Source organism: Gobio gobio (genome assembly GCF_949357685.1).
Source record: "Gobio gobio genome assembly, chromosome: 12".
Taxonomy (NCBI): domain Eukaryota; kingdom Metazoa; phylum Chordata; class Actinopteri; order Cypriniformes; family Gobionidae; genus Gobio; species Gobio gobio.
In genome coordinates, this window is record NC_137105.1 from 18,940,884 (window position 1) to 18,964,234 (window position 23,351).

Sequence of the window (23,351 nt, forward strand, 5' to 3'; positions counted from 1 at the left end):
ACTGAGGAAATACATAAAGCCATAGCCTGGCCCTATAGCCTATGTTCCGTAATAAAAAAAAATAGGAAAATACGGCGCATTTTATAGCTACTCACAAAGCCTATCTTATCACGAAAATCAGTTTAAATATCAAAAGCATTGAGCGAATAGCCTTGTTATTGCCTATCTATTCTAGAGTAAAGCTAGTTATTGCCCTCATTCATTTTTTTAAATCAATAATAATAACATTACGTGTCAGCGCGTGGAGTTTTGACTAGCACCACACTTGACGTTAACTAGTTTAATAGCCATTTAATTCCTTAAAACGGACAAATATATATATATATATATATAAACGTCGAAAAAAGTCGATGAATACAAATTATTCAGGAACATATTACTCCCATGATTAAAAAAAGAGGGTGTAAATTGTGAGATGCTGCTTTCAATATTCAACAACATTTAAGAGCATTTGGTTCTCTTTTAATTCAAATGATTCGATTTAAAGTTCAAATTGCAAATTTGACTGTGTAGACCCTTATAGCCTATAGAAAAATCATATACATGATACTCATATAGACGATGGAGGAAGAGTTGGGATGCTGATGTATAGACTTCACAGAGGAACCCCACTCTCAGCTCACCCAGGGGCCCTCAATACAGAAAAGGCAGGATTTTTAGCACTTTAAAGTAACTTTCATTGTCTTTTGTATAATATTTTAACAAATCATTAGCAAACATTTCTTTAAAATGTTTATGAAAATGTCATGAAAAATGAAGAAAAAACCTCCAAAGGGCCCCTAAGTACCTTAAGACAAATAAAGCTCAGTCTAGTAAGTTCTTAGTCTATAAAACCATGTATTCCATCTCAAAGCTTGTGTTGAATCATGTGTAATCAAAAAGAAAATCATTTAAAAAGTTATTTTATTTAAATACAAATAATATATATTTTCCATTTACAATGACAGTTTTCTTGTAAACAAAAGTGGCAGATACTGTTTACTAGGCAATCACCCCTTTTTCTGGCCGGTGAGTTTCTCTCTGTGTGTGTGCGTGTGTGTATGCGGAGACATAATCTGTGCGCTTCAGTCACAGCATGTTTTCTGAGGCTACAATCTTTTTGGAGCTATAATACTAAAATGTCCATTTATCTGTAAAACCTTTGTAATTTTATAAAATTGGTTGTGAGTGTGTGTGTGTTACATGCAGCCAGAATATGACACTTTCCCCATGTCAATAAAGATTACATTGTGTTTATGCTAATGAACGCAAGGGGAAATAAGTAAAATAACTTTCTACAGATGTTTGCAATTTTCCAAATGTAACTATAAAATACATTAGCTATTGGGAACAAACAAGAAAATCCAATTTCCTGTCATAAATTCATGAATTAAAAAAGAAAAAGAAATTAACAATAAATGGAGAGATTATCATTTCATACGCATTTCTACATTTCAAATAATTTCATATCAGTCAACATACCCTCTCCCACTGATTGATAAATAAACGGACCAGACTAGCATTTTCACAACCACTAAATCAGCACTTCCAATACGCTGTCAGACCTTCCACTGGTGCAAAATAAACATTTAGATGGAACGATAATAATCATATCCAAACAAATGTCAAATCTACCCTTAATTTTTAAGCCCTGTTGCTTTCCCTCCACGCACAAAAACAAAACAAGAAAAACTTACAGAAATAAACACTGACCCTCAATAATTCCCATCACTCATATTGGTGTTTTTGCATCACAAAGCATTTGCAATATTTGTGGCCACTTAAAATTCTATACATTGAATAAGGCATTCATATTTGACGAGTGGAATGTAAAACAATTATATATTTATAAATTAAAAAGAAGGAGAAAAAAAAAAAAATCAAGCTAAACTATTTATAACTGACGGATACAGATCCATGGGATACCAAAAGTCCTAAGTCCTGAAGTCATTCAATCATTTCTTTTTGGTTTCAATTCCACCCAACTGTCTTTCACTGCACTTATGACCAACAGATTGATGGGAAAAGACCTGTACTTGTGTACATTCGCGATTGAAACATAGGCTCTTTGTAACAACTGCAGTCTGCAACAGTGGGGAATTTTCTGTTTCCAGTTCAAAAAGTCAGTGAGATAAATATATAAGGGGAAAAAAAAAAAAATCACATTTCAATATTCAAAAAATTGAATTTTGGGGTTTAAAAGAAATTAGGCCATGTTAATACACAGCGGCATGAAATCAGTCTGATATCTACCTGCTTATTTGTGAAACAGCGGGATAATAGTTCTAGGTAAAGCAACATTAAAAGTTAAATCAGGACTGAACAGTAGACCTGGCTGTGGAATGTCTGCAGTCATTTTTGTGAGGCTGAGACAACCTGCGCTCGTAGTTGAGATAGGTGAGATTTATAAATGTATTGAATTTCCACACTTCATGACAATGGAGAACAATTTGAGATGCAACCCACAGCAGTGCGGCCCCTTCCCCCATAATTCCCGCACAAACAGCTCTGAGCGCACCATGTCCTTGTGCTCACTCCAGATTACACTTCACACAGCCTCGTAAAATTGGAAACACCTGGTAAATCTGATATCTAATAAACTACGAAATGATAAGGTAGAAAACACCCTTGAAGCATAAACGGTGACATTGAAAAATGACAGTCATGAGGTGTGTGATTTTTCAGCGGTACTCCGGTTTTTATTTTTTTCCGACGCATTGGTTGGTCAGACATCTTTTTCGTCAAGTGGAGAGGAACCTGAAACACAGCTGGACCCCACAAATAACCACTGTGACAGCCCACCGATAACGACTGGATGAACGCAGGGAAAGATAACCAACAGTTCCTTAAGTCTTATTTTGATTGGAGAAATAAACGGTTCAGACAGATTTGTGATTCATGAGTGTTTTAAACAGGAAGATGGGGCGTCAACGTCCTTGTCTCCTGTTTGCCTCTGGTGTGTGGCGGCCCAGAAGACGGCAATGGTCTGGGGCTATGTGAGTGTGTGGGAGCGAGTGTGTGTGCGCATGAGTGGGCACATGGGTGTATGAGCTGTGCTCAAGTTTGCATGAAATGACTGGTTTAGTCGTTGTCTTCTTCGTCTTCCTCAGATTCCTCAATACCGTCACTGTCCTCTGGGTCATCCTCCTCTTCCTCAGTTTCTGGGATATCCCACTGTGGGTGGTTATCCAACATGGCCTTCGCCTCGTGAACCTCCAGCTAAAACGAAACAAAGATAGTAGTAAATAAATGAACATATTGATAAACTGGAGTGATGGCTGCAGAAAATTCAGCTTTGCCATCACACAATTACATTAAAAATATATCCAAAAAGAAAACATTTATATTAAATTATTTAAAAGAATTATTAAAAAAAAAAAAAAACACACACATTCAATCTTACAGACTCTAGTGTGTGTGTATATTTTTGCATAAAATACTTTATCAAATATTTAACAAAAATAATTTAAACAAATACAAAAGAGCATTTCTAAAGAAGAGAGAATGAAAAAAAACAAAAACTGACCTTGAGTGGCTTGACCTGATCTAATCCCATGAATGAATCTGATCTGAGAATCACGGAATATTGATAGTTTCCGGTTTTGGATGGAGCGGGGAATTTCAGTTCAACCTGAGGCAAACAGGAAGTTAACATAATCATTGGTCACTTTACACAACTTAGTAAAATCAAATACAGAGGAGTAATTGGGAGATATAGGGTGATTTATGACCCTTTTGTTTACATCCTTGCATTCTCATGCTCCTCGCAAAGAGGAAGCACTCACTATGTCAGACAGAATTATGACAGGCATCTGGCTGTCCTGCAGCCAGACAGAGACTGCAGTATGGAGGTTGCCTGGCAACAGGCTATGGGGAAAACTGCTGCGCAGGAGACTCTGCAGCTAGTGCCATTCAGCCAGTCACACACACACACACACACACACACACACAGTAAAACACTCACTCATTCTATTATTCTTCCATTTTATTATATTATAATGATAGCACACCATATTGGAATTATTTTAGTGATTTGTTTTTGCCATTATGTATTCCAGTTCTGAATGCCTGGGCTTTCCTATTATAAGACTTGCAAAAAAAAACCCCACCTAATTAGCTGACTGAAAATCTTGCTTCGCTCCAAATGGAAGTGCACAATCCTAGAATGACACAATCTACTGCCACAATTATGAACCAATTAGAACAATAAAGAGATTTTTGGGTTCCCACTTTCATTAACAACTTTCCATGACCAGTCAATTATGATTAGTGGAAAAGGATTTTTTTAAATCATTCTGATTCAGACAGATGATTCGCTAATGAACATTTTGTGTACCATTCACTTCAGGTTATTATAGCTAACTAAAAAATAAAAGTATTGAAAACATTTTGGTTAATTGAAATAAAATTTTAAATATCTAAATGTTAGATGAAAAATTTAAACTAAACAAAAATGAGAAAGGTTAAAGTAAGTTTGAGTTGAAGCACTAAAATGTAAAATTGAAAATAACAAAATTATATAATATATTGAGATTTATAAATGAATAAATAAAGCTTTCCATTGATGTATGGTTTGTTAGGATAGGACAATATTTGCCCAAGATACAACCATTTGAAAATCTGCAATCTAAATATTGAGAAAAATCGCATTTAAAGTTGTCCAAATGAAGTCCGTAGCAATGCATATTACTACTAATAATACATTTCTGTTGGAAAAAACAAAAAAGGAAATTAACAAAATATCTTCATGGAACATGATCTTTACTTAATATCCAAATGATAATGATTTTGGCATAACAGAAAAATCGACCCGTACAATGTATTGTTGGCTATTGCCACAAATATACCCGTGCGACTTATGACTAGTTTTGTGGTCCAGGGTCATTTTTTATTTATATTATATTATATTATATTATATTATATTATATTATATTATATTATATTATAATATAATATAATATAATATAATATAATATAATATAATATAATATAATATAATATAATATAATATAATATAATATAATATATTAACACACACACACACACACACACACACACCATAAGAATATCTAGCCCATAAATATATTTTAGAGCACATTTTCCACAAACTACCATGACTTAAAGAATTCAAGACACTTCCAGGCACAGAAAACCTGGATATACTAAAATTCTATGACTGTCAAAACACTGAGCAACACAATGTCAAAACACTGAGCAACAAAATGTCCTTTCAACAAAACAAAAAAAGTGTGATAGAGCACAAACAGGTGGTTGTGGCCTCACCTCCTCTGTGTCTTTGAGTGTGCACACATGATTGGGCATAGACACCAGTGTCTGCTCCTTCCTATCTGCGATGTAGAGCCACCACCACTCCTGTTTCTCCTCAGGGAAGTACAGGCTGTAGACCGGGTGTGTGACCTTAGACTTGGTCTCCAATAGTGCCCTTTCACGACGCTGAATGCTCTGTTGTAGGGCCTCCCATTCCTATATAAAAGATGTGCTGGTTATGGAAAGCTGCACTGAAGTAACTACCATCAGCAGTCACTCATCTAAGGGATACAACACATACCTCCTCATCGTCGCCGGCGATCTCGTCCAACTCAGTGTCACTCTGCTTGTCACTCTCCTCATCTCTCTCGCTGGGCGAGTCCTTATTTCCCTCAGCTTCGTCGGATTCACTGCCTTTATCAGAGAGATCGTCCTCTTCCTCTTTTGATGCAACAACTTCCTGTGAACGAAAACATGAATATACGCAATGGGATGAAATATTAGTTTTTTTCTGTCAATAATAAATCACAGAAAATGTGCATCACAGTAAAACTAAAATGAATGAATAAGACACGTACATAAACTACCATTCAAAAGTTTGGGACTGGCAGGATTTTTTTTGTGAAAAAAGTCTATTATGCTCACCAAGCCTGCATTTATTTGATTAAAAAAATACAGTAAAAACAGTCATGTAGTGAAATATTAGTAGAATTAATTTAATTAATAAATTTAATGCATCCTTGATTAATAAAAGTATTAATTTCTTACCGATTAAACTTACTGACCTCAATCTTTTGAACAGGAGTGCATGTTGACTAAAACTGAAGGTAATTTTCATCAAAAGCCAAAAATTGCAAAAATGTTCTAGGTTACTTACATTTCCTGCCACGTTGCCATTGGCCTGTTTGGCCTTGTCTACCTTTGCTTGCTGTTGAATGACTGGTTTCTTCTTAGTCAGTTTCTTCTTTTTGGACTTGCCAGCTTTTTTAGCTCCTTTATTCTTATTTTGCCAAACTTTTGTTTTGTTTTTAGCATCACCTTGCTGCAAAATGACAAAATAATAATTTTAAAACATTCAGACATGATAATGAGCAAAGAGCAAGATGTAAATATGTATTTTTAAATCATTATAATATTGTGTTTGATTAATGTGTAGCTTAAAAGCATTACTACCTCCTCTGTATTAGCTTCTTCCGTAGGTAGAGGTGCATCATCATCTTTCTCGAACATCTCCTAAACACAAATACAAATTTAGTACAATGTTGTTGTGAGTAAAGAATTCAAATAATAAAGCACAAATCCTCCCCCAAATACATCAGTTCTGGTGTACATCAAGGTTCTGTCTTGGGGCCTCTGCTTTTCACTATTTATAAGTTACCAATTGGACAAATAATCAAACGCTATGAGCTTAACTTCCACTGTTATGCAGATGACATTCAGATTTATTTTAGCACACCTTCCGCCTCAGTATTTCCTCCGCCTACATTAACAACTTGCGTCAAGGAACTCAAGCTTTGGCTGGAGGCTAATTACCTTAAATTTAACTCAGGAAAGTTAAACCCGATACTGATCGGCTCTAAATCTGTTGTGCCCAAATAATCCGATCAACTGATAGTTTTGGATGGTGACTTGATAATGCCCACCAAGATTTCGAGCAGTCGTAGAGTTCTCATTGATTCCACTCTTTTATTTAATGATCACATTGGTAAAGTGGTAAAGACAGCTTTTTACCACCTATGCAATATCTCCCGTATTCGATTCTCTCTTAGTCAGCAGGATGCTGAAACTGTTACATGTCTGTCACATCTCAACTAGATTACTGTAATTCATTTCTTTATGGCCTTTCAGCCAAAAATATCAAACGATTACAATATGTTCAAAACTCTGCAGCCCGCTTGATCACTCACACAAGAAAGAATGAGCACATTACTCCAATCCTCTATCACCTTCATTGGCTTCCTTTTTCTTTGCGTATAAACTTCAAGATTCTAATTATCAGTTTTCTGTATCTCTAACCTAACGTTGTAAGGGACCTCTGTTGTATATTTCCTTGGTATGTGTATTGTGCTTTGATGTTGATGTTTATTTGTGTCTGTTCCTTAAAATCATCTTTGTAAAGCGACTTTGGGTGTTGGAAAGGCGTTATATAAATAAAAAAAATATTATTAGTAAAGAATTCAAATAATCAAGATTGTTTTTGGTAATAGATATGATAGTCTATTGTAATTATAGTCATTGCTAAAATGAATTTTCAACCAAAAACACAAACAAGCTCAGCATTGACCTCTTGTGGATGTCTGCTGCAACTGCAAGGTGTGCCATTCCATGACCATAATCAACACGCATAATACACACCAGTGATGCGCGGGTCAATGTATAAACAACCCGCACCCGACCGACGTTTTCAACTAACCCGCCCGCAACTCGGACCGCAAAAAAAAAAGAAGAAAATATTGTACCCGACCCGCTTCCTGACCCGCATTTTTTTAAAGTAATAAATGCTCAGCGTAGCTCATTGGGCCATTGAGAAAATGTTTCAGGCCCTGACGTGGTGCGCTCAGAGGTGCAGCGGCGAGAGCAGGCAGTTCTTGAGGCGGCCCATCATTTTCCATTTCAGCTGTCTAGATGCATACTATTGATGAACGCGATGTTTATGTTTCGACCCGGCTTGAAGGTCATCAGCAGGTCAACTGCGAGAAAGCCCTTAAGAGCTAGTTTCACTTTCTTATGCCAGCTGAGTGATGTAGTTGCTTTTGAATAGAAGCTTCAACTAAATTACATGTTTATTACATAACACTAGACTAGGCCTATATCATACAGCATTCAGAAAAAGAACAGTTTGCGCTCCTAATGGATTGATTTATTCATTTATTTTGTTTCAATTTCTTAACAATTAAGATGCTGCATGTGTTTATCCAGTCTAATCGATGTGTGCGTCTCTCCCCTGACAACAAAAATCCCGCCCCCTCTCAGAAAATACTAAAACTGACTTTTCTGAGCTATATGCGTTTAAAAGTAGCCTATTAAAATGGCACAATGGCATTGCTCAGTTCAACGTGTTGGGAAAGCGAGCATTTTGTCCCGCGTCAGTATTTATTAAAAAGTTAATAACGCTCAACATTCAAAAGGAAAATAAGGATGACCCGACCGACCGCGACCCGAATATCTTTAAAAATTATTTTGGATGACTCGTTACCGCGGGTAACCGCGGGTGACCGCAGGCACCCGCTCATTTTGGATCAACCCGCGCATCACTGATACACACATAACACACAAATCAACTAACATAGTTAAGTAGAACAACCCCTTGATGTAAACATCTGGATGAGAAATGTTTGCGATATTCTCGCAAATGTACTACTTACAGACAGTCTGTAACTCTTCCTTGTCAGGGTAACTGTAACTGTGACAATGGATCCTGCTGTGATGTTATTGCTATCTTCATCGTCCAACACTGTGTAGTGATGAAACATAGACAGAGTTCAGGTATTCAAAATCACAAGTAATGTTTTGTTATTGAACGTATGCGTGTACAAACACTGATTAAACCCACCTTGAAGTTTGGTTTCCATGTTGATGTATGGGAAGCTCCCGAGAACCGCCATGACCTCATCATACTTCTCCTCCCCAAGGAATCTAAGCATGTTTCTCCTGTCAGAGTCCCTTAGACTGACCAGATCCTGCAACGTCCGCACCTTATACTAAGAATGAGAGAGGGGAACCATATTTAGACATTTGAAAAGCATACGTTTTGCATATTAACCATAGTTTAAGTGGGGTATGTAACTCCGGTTTGAATTAAACTTTTTACAAAGCAGAGCAGCCTACACAACTTAGAAAGTGCAAGTTTAACTGATGTAGCAGATTCCTTCACACCCCTAGCTATTCTTATGCATGGATTTACAAAATAAAATGCCACAGTTTTTAGAGTTACAGTATACTATAGCAAAACAACAACATTTCCCAACCAGATCAATTTATGTGCTGTAACACCTTTGAGAAAGAAGTACCTTTTTAGAGATACAGTATCGGAGGTGCTCCTCTTCAAAATGGGGCAACTGCAGCAGAGGAGACTTGGCCTCCTGCAGTCCTTGAACCACCATCTGAGACAGCTTCATGCAGTTCTCTATGGACGTCAGCCTGGGAGCCCGAAGGCCTATAAGATCAAACAAGCAAAAAATATGTTTTAATCAGGTATGATACATACACCAGCGTTCAAAAGTTTAGTTTTTTTATGCTCACCAATACAGTAAAAACAGTTATATTGTGAAAAAGATTTACAAATTAAAATAATTATTTTATTTTTTTCTGACTATTAAAAAAAAAAAAAGTAATACATTTTATTCCTGTGTTGGCAAAGCTGAATTTTCAGCAGCCATTACTGCAGTCTTCAATGTCACATGATCCTTTAGAAAATCAGTCTAAAATTGTATCATCAATGTTGAAGCAGTTGTGCTGCTTGATATTGTTGTGTGGAATCCATGATACCATTACCTTTCAGGGCTCATTAACTAATAGAAAGTTCAAAACAAAAGTATTTATTTGAAATAGTTAAAAAAAAAATTATTTAAAGTCTTTACTGTCATTTTCAATCAATTCAATGCATTCTTGTTTAATAAAAAGTATTAATTTCTTTCAAATCAAAAATCATACTGAAGCCAAACTTTTGAACTGTAGTGTATATATTAATGAAAAAATGAAGCCTTAGTCCATCGATCGATATTTGAAAACATTGTTTTCAAGCTACCTCCTCTACTGGTTGCCATCATAGTGAGTTGACAGCCAACATTGATCATTTCCTGTAGTAAAGCAGGGCACTTCTTCACCACAAACCTTTGATCTGCAGAAGATACAAAACTGCCAATTAATTCACATTAAAAGTATAGTTCACCCGAAAAAGAAGCTTATCCCATTATTTACTCACCCTCAAGCTATCCTAGGTGTATGTGACATTCTTCTTTCAGACAAATACAATCGGAGTTATATATAAAAAAAGGCTAATTCAAGCATTATAAAATGACAGTGAATGGCAGCCCAAAATTTGAAGCCCAAAAAAGTGCATCCATCCATCCATAATAAAAGTAATCCACACGACTCCAGGAGGTTAATAAAGGCCTTCTGAAGTAAATCTATGGGTTTTTATAAGAAAAATATCCATATTTAAAACTATGCCTGACGTCATACGTCGCACAGGTTACCAGTATAAAGCTTGGATTAGCCAGGAGATTTTTTTATATAACTCCAATTGTATTCGTCTGAAAGAACCTAGGATGGCACCTAGGATGGCTTGAGGGTGAGTAAATCAAGGGGTAATTTTAATTTTAATAACTATCCCTTTAATAACCAAATTATTTACAATGATAATTCAACATGAATACAGTTCAGGTAGCTCAACTAGTAGAGCATGGCATTAGCATAAATAAGGTTATGGGTTTGATTCCCAAGGAGAACACATACTTGCAATGTATAGCTTGAATGCTTTTGGATAAAACTGTCTGTCGAATGCATAAATGTAATGAATTGTATTAGACAGGTAGTTGTTGTGGTATTATCTTACATAAATAAATGTTGACACTTGAGGAGGTATGCGTGAATACTTACCCTCCTCTATGTTCTCAGAAACATCCATCCTGGCAAGGTGTGTAAGTAATAAGACTCGAGCCTTCAGGCTGTAGGGATAGCAGAACGGAGGCTCCTTCTTCTTAACATTAATGTTCCCCAGCTCCCGAATCAACTGCAAAAAGGAATAAGCACCCAACATTATATTCACGATAAGAAATTTGGAAAAATTTTGTTTTAAGGTGATGTAGTTACAAGTTACTACAAGTACTTAATATAGTAATGACAGTAAATTATGCATAATTAGAAGTAACTTACTCTAAATCAACCCTAACCGTAATTCTATAGTAAGTGAATGCAGTTAATTAACATTACTCAGTACTTATTTGAGTAATTACAATTTAACTATGTCACCTTAAAATAAAGTGTAACGACAAATTGTATTCATTATCCACAAGCCGTATCTTTAAGCACTCTTAAACCTTTGGCACAAAATGCATTTAAATGTTTAAACATTTTACCTGGGGAACTTCTATGTTGTCTGTTGGTCTTATAATGGCCTCTTTATTACTACGAGGATCGAACTCAAATGCTGCTGTCAAGACCATCACCAATCCTGTCAAACAGAGGAGAGACTCAGTCTGAGGACCCAAACTAATTCACGAAAGGATGTCATAAAGTAGTTGTTTTCTTAATGGTGACCTTGTGTCCTTCTAGGTGTACACTTACGTTTCATGTTCATTGTAGGTGTTTTGTACATAAAGTGCATAAAAAGCTGAGTTGTGTTGATCAGGATCTGATCACCACTGTAGCGGATGGAACGGTACCACCATGTGCCCTAAAAACAAATGCACACGTTACTATAGAGTTTGTCAGTACATTAATCAATGGAAATCAATAAAAGGGGTTTTATAGTGCAGTTTCCAAAATGCTTGTACAATAAGACCTAACAGTTAGACTACCGTTTAAAAGTTCAGGCCAGGGTCAGTAGTGTTTTTTTCTTTTTTTTTCAATGAATTGTTCTCTTTTATTCCACAAGGATGCATTAAATTCTATTAAAGGTACTATTCTTTTGAATTTTCTATTCATCAAAGAATCCTAAAAAAAAAAACACTATATTGTCAAAAGTTTCGGGATGCTGCCTGTCTTTACATGCACATGAACTTTAATGACATCCCATTCTTAATCCGTAGGGTTTAATATGGAGTTGGCCCACCCTTCGCAGCTATAACCGCTTCAAATCTTCTGGGAAGGCTTTCCACAAGGAGTGTGTTTATGGGGATTTTTGAACATTCTTCTAGAAGCGCATTTGTGAGGTCAGGCACTGATGTTGGATGAGAAGGCCTGGCTCACAGTCTCCACTCTAATTCATCCCAAAGGTGTCCTATCGGGTTGAGGTCAGGACTCTGTGCAGGCCAGTCAAGTTCCTCCACACCAAACTCGCTCATCCATGTCTTTATGGACCTTGTTTTGTGCACTGGTGCGCTGTCATGTTGGAACAGGAAGGGGCCATCCCCAAACAGTTCCCACAAAGTCGGGAGCATGAAATTGTCCAAAATGTCTTGGTATGCTGAAGCATTAAGAGTTCCTTTCATTGGAACTAAGGGGCCAAGCCCAAACCCTGAAAAACAACCCCACACCATAATTCCCCCCTCCACCAAACTTAACACTTGGCACAATGCAGTCAGGCAAGTATTGCCAGACAGAGAAGCGTGATTCGTCACTCCAGAGGACATGTCTGCACTGCTCTAGAGTCGTGTGGCAGCGTGCATTACACCACTGCATCCGACGCTTTGCATTGCACTTGGTGATGTAAGGCTTGGATGCAGCTGCTTGGCCACAGAAACCCATTCCATGAAGCTCTCTAAGCACTGTCCTTGAGCTAATCTGAAGGCCACACGAAGTTTGGAGGTCTGTAACTATTGACTCTGCAGAAAGTTGCCAACTTCTGCACACTGTGTGATGGTCACATTTAGGGCTGCAGCTATCGATTCTTTTTGCAATCGATTAATCTATCACTTAGTTGATCGATAAATCGATTAATCGGATAATTTTTTTCCAGTGTTTTTAAACAAGCAAAACAAATAATGCATAACGAAAATGAAGAGGAAAAGCAATTTAATTTATTAATATGCACAACAGGTTTCATGCTGTAATCTAGTGCTGACATCAAAGTAAATATCTTTTATGTAGATTTCTACACCTGCAGCATTTACCATTAGGCTACTAACAAATAATAGTTCATATGTGGTGAGCCTATTTGCTATGGTAACCTAGCAACCTGTGTGTGTGTGTGTGAGGCTTCATTGCAGTTTGGTACAGCAGAAATACATACATTCATTTTTAATAGAACGCTGCGGCTTGCATCACTTGCATAGCGGTGCATTTAAGGTGAAGTATACGTTCGAAAAATCGCGTCACAACATCACATCACGGTGTATACAGTGAACGCTGAAATTATTGTTGCGTGGCTACATAAAAGTTTAAGCATATGTGATGCATTGCCACGATTGGTCTGACTGGCACGCGCGAGAGAGAGAGAGAGGAGGGTGCATGCGTGCGTGTGTGTGTGTTACTGATTTTCTACTATCAGTTCTGCGCTGCTCTCCGCGCGCGATCTTCACGTGAAAAGAGGTCTGCCTTCAGGGCGCGCGCCTTGTCAAAGACGCGACACGGCTCAACTCTCCGTGTCACAGAAAAAAATTGAGCACTGAACGGATAAGTTTTCCGTATTGTTGTTTTTGAATAGTGCACAACCGCTTCAATGTTCAAACTGGCAAGGCTTTAAAAGCTTTTACTTGAAAAACTTTATGAGGACGAAAGTGAAAGCGATCTGGCTTCGGGGGTTGCGCGCGCCGCGCGCGTGTGGCAGCTATAAGAACGGTAATCAACTTACATAAACTGTGTAAAACATGCAGTTACTATAGTGATTCTGGCCATCTAGAATCTAAATTAAATTCAAAATGTATCCCGCACTATGGTGTGCTTCCTGAACATTGAACAGCGGTCCGTGTGAATCAGTTCCCTGCGCGTATAGTGCGCGTCATAGGAATTTAACGAGGCTTCGAGGCAGAATTTTTGCCTCGAGGAATTTTTGTAATCGAGTTAATCGAGTAACTCGATGAATCGTTTCAGCCCTAGTCACATTCTAACTTTGAACGGTAGTATACATGTGTTCTCTTGAATCTAAAGTTATTGATTGCCACTAGAAGACTAGCTTACCACAACCACAGGAAGTATGACCATAAAAGCCAAACCATAGACCAGCAGCACCTGTGAAAGGCACAAGCAAACAATTTATCAAATTTTTAGTTGACACTTAATTGACAACTGGAGAAAAAAAGGAAAAAAAAAATAGTAGGTGAACTTACCAGCATGGAATTTTTCTGGTCAACAATCCATGCAGGAAGAGCGATTCCAAAACTCGTCACTGATTGAGAGTGAATTTTTCTTTTAGTATAGGCAACACTAAATGATCAATCAAGAAGTTAACAAGTTAAAGAAATCATCACCTCTCGGGCCATCAGGGTTGCCATATGTCTCCCAGTTTTTCCGTGATTCCTCATTAGTCAAACTGTGAGAAAGTATGAGTGTGGAAAACAATTTCAAAAACTCTGATGATGACATGCTGTGCCATATTGACAAGTACTAGAAAGGTGCACCGTAGGTATTTCAAGAAGATTAAGCATTTAATTCTGGCACAGTGGATGACATTTTATATGAACAGCTTTTATGAATTGAATTGTGCTGCACCTATTACAACACACTGCAATACCAACACCAACTCGCACAGAAAAATTAGTTGCAACAGCTCAAATAACTTGACATTAAATTTAAAAGGCAACTATGAATAAAAAGGGTGGCAGCAGCAGTCTTACGCTGAGTAAGCTTTAGCAAGCTTCATGAACATGGCCTCATCTCCACCTTTATCAGGATGGTGTTTTAGAGACAGAACTCTGTACTGCTTCTTAATCTCAGCAACAGATGCCCCCTAAACAGAAACATAATGGATCTATAAATCTAGAGAAGAAGCATTTTAGAGATTAAAATGACAAAGAACAACATTAACAAGAGAGAAAGCAAGAATGTTGTCCTTACTGCGTCCAAGTTGAGGACCTCATAGGGGTTATACTCCTGGTACTCTCGATCTAATTTAGACACCTTATAGGCCAGGAAAAGAAATACTGCCCACCCAAACAACAGGGCTGCTTTTCTAAAATGACATAGAACAAAAAAAATGAATTTTAATTTGTAACCAAAATTTACAATTAAATAGACAGTAGCGGCTGTATATGTAATGGTGACTAAATAGCCAAAAGAGCAGATTTAAACCATTAAAGATGGGATGTTTCTGAATACTACAAGCATCTGATGCAAGCTTTGTGCTTTAAATAGTTGACAAGTGTCTGAGATCATTGTTTTGCTGAAGAATTAATAATTTCATAAATGTTGACAACTGTGTGAGGTGCCACAGAAATATACAAGACGACAGCAAATTTGAATCCCACCATTACAATCAAATAGATCTAAATCGCTTTCAAATAGTCTGATATCAATATACTAATACTTGCAAACACAAAAAAAGTTACACCACCATGAAATAACTGCTGGCCTATTGGTGATTCATAATAATAAATAATGTTTTCAGAGTACCAAGCACTTAATATACATGTTAATATATACAATATATGTTTTATCTCCTTTAATATACTTATGCATAAAGAGCAAATTCATTTGCATTTGAAATCATCCAGATGCTATTGTCCAAATGCAAATGTTCCCCAGTGCACACTATATACAAACTACTGCAATAATAACAATCTATGCAAAACTAAAGGCTTACAAACCGCAAAAAGACAGCAAAATTCCCCTGAAACGTACCAATTACACACAAACGTAATCACTTACTTAAGTGTTGGAACAATGCTCTGCTGTGATTTCATAAGCCGAAGGCGATACCACAGACATCTTCCATGGACTCTTCGTAAACTCTTCAACCGCAATTGCTCTGCGAATTAATTTACGTAACAGACAAGAATGAGAATTAAAATACACAATTGTGCAATCTAATTCTCACTCACCATGCAAACAAACATACAGCCCATACCAAAACAGTACTCAGCCATTGTACATGGATATTTTCGGATAAAAATGCTATGGTATGTTGATATATTTCATGGTACTGATTCTGCAATGCATTGCTTACCATATTTATATCACAGTATTTACAGTACCAGTGCAACAAAACAATATTAACATTAACATGCCCAAGCATGGTAGTACTACGGTACTTTTTATTTAGTGGGGTATAGACCTTAGTCACAGCAGCGCCATCTTTAATTCTTAACGGGAATGAAAGTGAGGCTGTGAGGGATGGACTTACATCTCTTCAGTGGGTTATACTATTAATTAATGTGTTTTTGCATCGTCCTGCTGACGAAACATTGCAAAAATATCTTTACAAGAAAACTCAGTCGACATAAAACTCCAGAAAACATGAGCTGTGGAAAATAAGTGATCTAGGAGCTTTAAACAGGGGATGCTATTGAAAACACGGCAAGGTTATCCCTCACAGGCTTGCTTTCATACCTGTTATAGCGTTGCCCCGAATAAGGTCTATTACAAACTTATGGCATTTTATATATTTTTCTGAATGTGACCCATTGTGCCCCTCTTAGATTGAAAGCCAGATTACAAAAGCTGCCTGAAAGTGTGCCAAAATATTGTTATATAACAGAAATGAACAAGAGACAATGATATTTGTGCAATAAAACCATCTTTACTAATATCTAGCTAGAGGGTTTTAGACGCGCACGCACAAAAAATTAAACTGTGGTGTTTTCAGCCAGGTATGAAATTACTGAGCATTAATGTGCTGTAAAAACCAAGAAACTAATGAACCTTTTCTTGAATGTTACTTATGTGTTACACGCTGCATTCTTGTTTGCACAGCTGAACAGTTTCTACAGCTGTTTATACTTATTCTGTTAATTACAAATGCATATTTATTTACATTTTGTATCTCATTGTAAGCATTTCATTCTAAATTTGTTATTTTTAACTGTGTTTATTTCTGTATTTTCTTCCATGTAGCCTGCAGAAACTACATGCCATTACTTGCAATTATGGCTGGATTTATTGTTGTGAATTATCAACTTGTTCTTGCCTTAATAGCATGTCTATTTTTAAACAGCATGTATATGAAAGAGGCAGTTCGTGAAAGACTACAATTCACAAGATGGTGAATATACATTTCATAACACATGCTGAAAATTTTGTGGGAGTGGCAATGAATGCCATGCAGAGGGAAAAGTCAAAATGCACTGCAATATATTATATGATCAGATAAGTTGACCGAAGCAATGTGTTTGCCAGCGTAAACAAACGAGGACATAAGAAAACAAGCCAATTAAACGGATGACCACTACATTAACGTGGGTAGCTGGTGTGTGATGGTAGCAAAGCTCAAAACCTGAAAAGCCTTGTGTATAAATATCTGCATCATGATCAATTACTGACACTTCAAAAATACTGTAAATATCCCACCTAGTCTAGTTGATTTGAATAAGGGTCAGCTGCTAATACCACACATTAACAATCTAGAGAGCCCTTGGTGTCATTACTGGATTTACTCTTGGCATTCGTTTTATTAAAAACTCCAATATCAACAAATACTCAATCTGGTTATCAAGGCTGATCAGTAAAGCGACAGGCAACTGGTTAGCTGGTAGTGCATTAGCATATGGGGCCTTACCCGCATTCTGATCCCGGGGCCAGAGGTAATAGGTGGCTGGGATGACTATTAGTCCCACAAATGACGTGAGGAAATAGAAAAAGGTGTTGCCACTGTCGTCGTACTGAAACTGTTGCCCAGCCATTTCGCAGCGGCACTAAACCCCGATTTTTTCTGCCGCCTTGCCGCCGTATCAGTCGCTCCACTGTAGGACTAGACACATATGCGGGAGAGGGAAGCCAGCGTCCACGCACATTCTGTCACGATAGCGATTGTTTTCAAAATTAAAGTCCCCCGTTGTACGTATTATTTTTTATTAAGACTTTGCCCGCCTAAGTTGATAATGTAAAGAATCGGTAGGTATATTTTAAAAAAGCATTTTATGTTACAGTACTACGATTAAGTTGTTTGTAGTATAAAGGATGAATATATTTCTACGCTCAACACGACAGACATTTATTGTGACGTGTTAATAACGCCTCGCCGCTTGCTGTCGTAGTTCTGAAATACGAAAAACCTGTGCGCCGTTTTTAAGTACCAGTGTACGTGTTCTACGCGTGCGCGTTTGAGTAGTACGTGTTTTTACACCATTTGTTTTTAGATGTTTTTTTTTCTTCAGTTCTTCACGCTGTCATTTTTTCATTTATTTGAACGCCAATGAACTTTAAACCAGTTGCCCAACCAAGGGACCCCTCACACAGGCTCCCAGCCAACCCAAGGACCCCAGAATGCATATATAATTTAACTAAATTGTTTTATTTAATTATTTATTATTAGTAACTATCAAAATACATTCCATAATGTTGAATGGATCATTAATGCATAGAATACGTTTAAATGAACCAGAATAATTTTCAGATGAAAACTTTAGATACTTAATAGAGATTTTATTAGACAAACACTTGATTTTTTTTAATTTTATTTAGTATATGTAATTTTATGACATATCATCACTCCAACAAACTACTGTGATTTTTGACTTGTTTACACAAAAGTCACCATCAAATTTCAAGTAGGACATTTTATCACCATTGCATTCATTTTCAAATGCAAAACTGAAATTAATGTTCTAATTGTACACGCATTTTCTTTTCTTAGTGGCTCGCCCAAGTAAGGCTGTGATGTCTTGTCTTTTAGATATTCCACCAAGGCTTCCAGAGTGTCCATAAGGTAGTTCGTGGAAATGTTTTTGGGTTATGTCATCTTCCATGCAGTCCACTGGCACATTATACGTTTCTAGGAACATGTTGTATAAAATACAGCAGGCTTTCACAGCTAAGCTGGTTTGACGAATGGAATGCTTCTGCAGACACCGGAGCCTATGAAAACGAGATCTCAGAGTATGCATGGAGCCTTGCACCACTGCAAGAGATGACTGCACTTTCTGGTTATAACATACTTTTTTCTGTCCGACTGTTCCGTAATCAGGGAACGGGGTCAGGAAGTGCTCTGAAAGTGGAAAGGTGGAATCACCTATGATGTGCTTGCCATGCAAGAGAGCCACTGGGTCTTCCTGCAATGCCTTTCCAATCTCTGTGGCTAACAGTACTCTTGAGTTATGCCAGTTTCTAGGGTGCTCTGCAGACACATAAGTAAAACGACCCTTGTGGTTGCAAAAAGCCATGAGTTTTATAGAGTACAACCCCTCTGCATCTCTATATACCTCTGGATCTGGCACGTCGGTAGGCTTCTCAATAGGAATGAAACAAGTTCCTACTACACAGAGAGTATCTGGTAACCCCACAGAAGAAAAGAAGCCCAGTGCAGACATTTCTGCTTCCTCTCCCTGAGGCCAGTGAATTTCATTAGCCAAGTTGCTTGTGATAAGGGTGCAGAATTCATCCAGCTGATCACAAATGAGTGACTCTGTGATGTGAAAGCGGTTTGCCACACTGTGGTAAGACTCTCGGGTAGAAAGAGCCCACAGACTTGCAAGCACAGCATGCCACACTGTCCATCCCTCTTGCCTAACGGCAGTCCATTTACAGGGTGCCAGCAGCCGTACCAATTCCTACAAACACAAAAAGAAAACAATACGTTTACAAAATACAAATGAGATTAGCAAAAGGTAGGACCAGCATTAACTTAAGTACCTCAGTTTGAGTTGGCGTCAGCTGGAAGTGACTCTTAAACTCATTGATTGTCAAGCTTTGCAGCACGGTTTTGAAAACTTCTCTTTCTTCTTCTCTGACATGTGAAAAAGAATAATTCAATTCACATTTTTTTGTATAGCGCTTTTCGCAATGCATATCGTTTCAAAGCAGCTTTACAGAAAATGCGTGTCAACATTACAATTTAGAGTGATCTGTTATCAGAGGTGACTGTGTCCAAGTTATGGATTTCAGAAATATATAGGCTACAAATCATACAGTAGGCCATGAATTAATAAACAATGTATTAATTTAAGGCAGAAACAATGAGCTCATTGAAGTAAAGAACACATGTTGTTAACAAATTATTAATAAATGTTTGTATTGTTAATAATGTTATTTTATGTTATAATAATGTTATATTAACAAATGTTAATAATAATGAGCATTTATATAACATTTAATATTATATAAAAATGTTTATATAACAATTTATAAAGGTGTCTTTCTTTCGTCAAATGCTGTGTGGACGATCTTACCTCTGCAGATTATCACTTTGTTCAGTTTTCAGCTTCATTCTATTGAAATACAGATTCATTTAGAGATAATAATTTGCATCATTGAGGGAATTAAAAATAGCTTTTTCCAGTCAACCAGCAAATGAAGGGCAACCACGTTTGAAACATTACCAGCTCAAGAAGGGTTTTCAACAGGCTGGGCAACAGAATGAATATATCCTGCGATATATACAGATTTTATTCACCTGGCTTCCTGGCGTTTGCGAGTCGAATTTTTCTTGAAAAACATGAAATCTTCAGCATCGTAACTGTCTGCTAATAAAAAAGCAATACATGTTCCCAGCGCCATGCTTTCCGCACTTTTCTGCGTTATTTATTATTTCAAGTTATTCCAAACACTCGCTGGGGTCTGAAAGTGTGTTTTGATCTGATAATTGTTTAAAATGCATTACATGTTGAGGTTAGCTGGTAGCCTGACATGAAAACATGGGAAATGAGCAGGGGTGCTGATAGTCTCCTGAGTCGGATACATTCCGTTTTTGTTCATGGCCACACATCATGCCTGTCCCGCTTTGGACCAAGATATTCGGCGGACTAAACCCCCGAGAAGTCACGGTCAAATACAGAGAAAACGCGACTGGCCATGGCACGCACTAGCACGGTAAACACACGTCAAAAACGCGGCAACTGATGCTGCAATGTCGCCCTCTTATGGCAAATCGACATATGTGATGAATTGAGCTAGGCTTTTTCTTTCTTGAATGTGATTCATTTTCTTCATTGGATATTGCTGCGAGCCTGCGACTAACCAATAAACTAGCCTTATATCTTAAATCAGCCCAAAATAGTTAGCTGGTCTCCTCTGATTTAAGTTGGTCGCCAGCCTGGCTAAGCAGGTATTCTGCTAGTTTAGCCTAAATGTTGGTTTCCGAGAGTGACCTGCTAAAAACAATGACCAGCCTAAAAACCAGCAAACCAACTTAATCTGGCAGTGATGGAATGAAAACATACCTTGTCTCAATCTATTAATTCAATAATTGATCAAAGTGTGCCTTAAATCACATTCCATCGATAGATGGCAGCAGAGTAATACAATCATGATTCATCTCCGTGTAATGCAGATACAAGTAGCCTATGGTTCAACTATGGTTCAACTGTTAATAAATTCCACATTATTTACAAAAAAACATCAAGTGCCTGTGTTGATATGAGAGAGAGAGAGTAAAAACGAGAGGAAGTGATCATGCTCAAACCCTCCTCAATAACCTTTGCCATTTCCTCTTCAATCCCATTGACCTGAATAATGATGGCAGCACAAAATAACAAATAAGAGCTACAGTGATGAGACGTGCTTGCTTCAGACTTGAGAGATGCTCTTACCGTCCTGTGTTAATCAGACAGAGTTAAATATGCAGGGAGTAATTGTGTATAGGTCACAACCCTCATCTTAATTTACACATTATTACATGGAGGATGTATGCACTATAAGGCCATACATCCAAGTATAAAAATCAACCCTAACAAGTTGCATGAAAATTAAGCAATTAATTTTGTTTTGTGCACAAATATATATTACGTACAGTCTTTGTACAATGAGGGTCATGGTTATTTCCTTTTACAGTTAGGATCAATAGATATTCAGTAGTAGAAATGGTAAAATAAAGGTCATGTATGTGTTCATGGTCCCAATGCATTTGTAGGCTAATCATTTGAGACTAAAATTTGACCCTAAACATATTTTTTTTTTATAATAAAATAATAATCTCTGGAATACTTGATTCTGACTTACTGGTACAGATAAAGCGTCGCTGGCTATCAAACAGTTTGTCTGGGTAAAACTATATCAATATTACTGTGATATTTTAGCCTGCTGCTTATTTTGTACATTTTAATGTACTATTTGCTTTCTTAGAGGAAGTTCAGTATGAATACGAAATTAAGGAGTAGCCTAAACAAACATTATCATTAGCAAACAGAGTAAAAAATATTAGCATCTTCAGTACGTAACATAGGCCTATTGGATATGAATATATGGGCTTATTTGAGTGGAACAATTTATTTATTTATTTGATCCTGTGCTTTCTGTTATTCTGTTCTTGAGCTATTCAGATGCCAAACCCATTTTAGAAGTAGTCTTCTTGAATGCAGCACCATCATTGATGAAGATGAAGCATCACAGTGGCCATCTATTTCCTCCCTGAAATCGTGTCTATTATTTTCCTCAAGAGGCTATATAGCCGTCTTATCCAGCTGATGGGCGATGCAATGTACCCAGAGATGAGTGGGCAGGGGTGCCCAACAGGGTCAGATGTTTCTGCCCTTATGCCATAGCCCCTTATTCAAAAGCTCTTATTCTGCCAGACCCCCTGGGTCTGTGTAAGCCTTGCAGACTGTGATCCCATTGTCTTATTAAAAGAAGCTACAGGGAACAGAAGTCATCCACCTTAGGTTTCTGACACCAATCAGCATCTGCGATGTCTCCTCCAGCTGACCTCTCATATGACCTTTGTAATGGGGCGAAGCATTTAAGAACGATCAGCGGCAAATGGAGGCTGGAATGGAGAGCGCTGTAGCCATCAGCAGTGCTAAGTGAACACTGTGATGAAGTGATTCTATAATCTATCATAATACCATAATCCCATGATCTTCAGACTTTGACCCTTATGAGGTCATAATGGCCCCTTTCATTCAGCAACACATGCTGGCTCTTAAGTGAGAGTTCTCTAATTATAAAGCTATATTTCTTCAACAAAGCACCATATTCAGCTTTAGCTAATTTACTAACTGACAGCTTTAAAAGGTTTGCATAACTACCAAAGTTACACAATATAAGAATACTATATGTGTGATGGATGACCGAGTAGATTTATATAGAAGGAACCAGAGATACACATTTGATAAGTGAACCCAATTTGTGATAAATCCAAAATATTTAATTTTTATATCTCAGATATTATATCAGTTAGATATTATTATATTAGTTGATGATCACATGCATGCTTTTTCTTGTTCTAAAACATCAGATTACTTGTGCTTAGTACTTATATAAAACATTAATACTTAATAAAACATAATACTTGACCTACATTATAGTAATAACTGTAAATGTTGTGTTTTGCAGTATTTTATCTCATTTGTACTTTTTTTCAAGCAATATTGAGACAATTTTAAATAATCCCATACCGAAATGTAATATAATATGTA

General features: G+C 37.2%; 2 protein-coding genes across 4 annotated transcripts; both read right to left on the reverse strand.

Moving 5' to 3' along the window:
- Window positions 1–887: 887 nt before the first annotated feature.
- Window positions 888–17,801, reverse strand: sec63 (SEC63 homolog, protein translocation regulator). The gene is made up of 20 exons (XM_079831421.1): window positions 17,561–17,801; window positions 15,715–15,814; window positions 14,905–15,019; window positions 14,685–14,797; window positions 14,319–14,380; window positions 14,178–14,236; window positions 14,029–14,079; window positions 11,536–11,644; window positions 11,328–11,422; window positions 10,849–10,981; window positions 9,995–10,087; window positions 9,258–9,403; window positions 8,801–8,948; window positions 8,613–8,701; window positions 6,421–6,480; window positions 6,125–6,289; window positions 5,549–5,707; window positions 5,263–5,463; window positions 3,506–3,610; window positions 888–3,198 (listed from the first exon to the last, which is right to left on the reverse strand). The coding sequence occupies exons 1-20, from the start codon at window positions 17,682–17,684 to the stop codon at window positions 3,061–3,063; spliced, it is 2,265 nt and encodes a 754-aa protein (XP_079687547.1). The 5' UTR covers window positions 17,685–17,801; the 3' UTR covers window positions 888–3,060.
- Window positions 17,802–18,408: 607 nt separating this feature from the next.
- On the reverse strand, window positions 18,409–20,844 carry LOC307134834 (putative nuclease HARBI1). 3 transcript variants are annotated; one of them, XM_079830857.1, is made up of 4 exons: window positions 20,600–20,844; window positions 20,169–20,207; window positions 19,633–19,726; window positions 18,409–19,550 (listed from the first exon to the last, which is right to left on the reverse strand). In XM_079830857.1, the coding sequence occupies exons 1-4, from the start codon at window positions 20,692–20,694 to the stop codon at window positions 18,609–18,611; spliced, it is 1,170 nt and encodes a 389-aa protein (XP_079686983.1). In that variant the 5' UTR covers window positions 20,695–20,844; the 3' UTR covers window positions 18,409–18,608. The 3 variants fall into 3 exon arrangements, with proteins under 3 accessions (XP_079686983.1, XP_079686984.1, XP_079686982.1); XM_079830858.1 differs by having other exon boundaries at window positions 20,319–20,844; XM_079830856.1 differs by having other exon boundaries at window positions 20,393–20,832.
- Window positions 20,845–23,351: the final 2,507 nt, after the last annotated feature.

What these genes read in the sequence shown, in the direction of transcription:
- sec63 (XM_079831421.1), bottom strand. Translation starts at nt 17,684, where the DNA reads ATGGCTGGGCAACAGTTTCAGTACGACGACAGTGGCAACACCTTTTTC. An exon ending in TTCTGAGAACATAGAGGAGG is followed by an intron (nt 10,088 to 10,848) that starts GTAAGTATTCAC and finishes TATCTTCTGCAG; the next exon opens with ATCAAAGGTTTGTGGTGAAG. An exon ending in TCGCCGGCGACGATGAGGAG is followed by an intron (nt 5,464 to 5,548) that starts GTATGTGTTGTA and finishes TCTTTTATATAG; the next exon opens with GAATGGGAGGCCCTACAACA.
- LOC307134834 (XM_079830856.1), bottom strand. Translation starts at nt 20,496, where the DNA reads ATGGCGCTGGGAACATGTATTGCTTTTTTATTAGCAGACAGTTACGAT. An exon ending in CGCAAACGCCAGGAAGCCAG is followed by an intron (nt 20,208 to 20,392) that starts GTGAATAAAATC and finishes GTATTTCAATAG; the next exon opens with AATGAAGCTGAAAACTGAAC. An exon ending in CAAAGTGATAATCTGCAGAG is followed by an intron (nt 19,727 to 20,168) that starts GTAAGATCGTCC and finishes TTCACATGTCAG; the next exon opens with AGAAGAAGAAAGAGAAGTTT.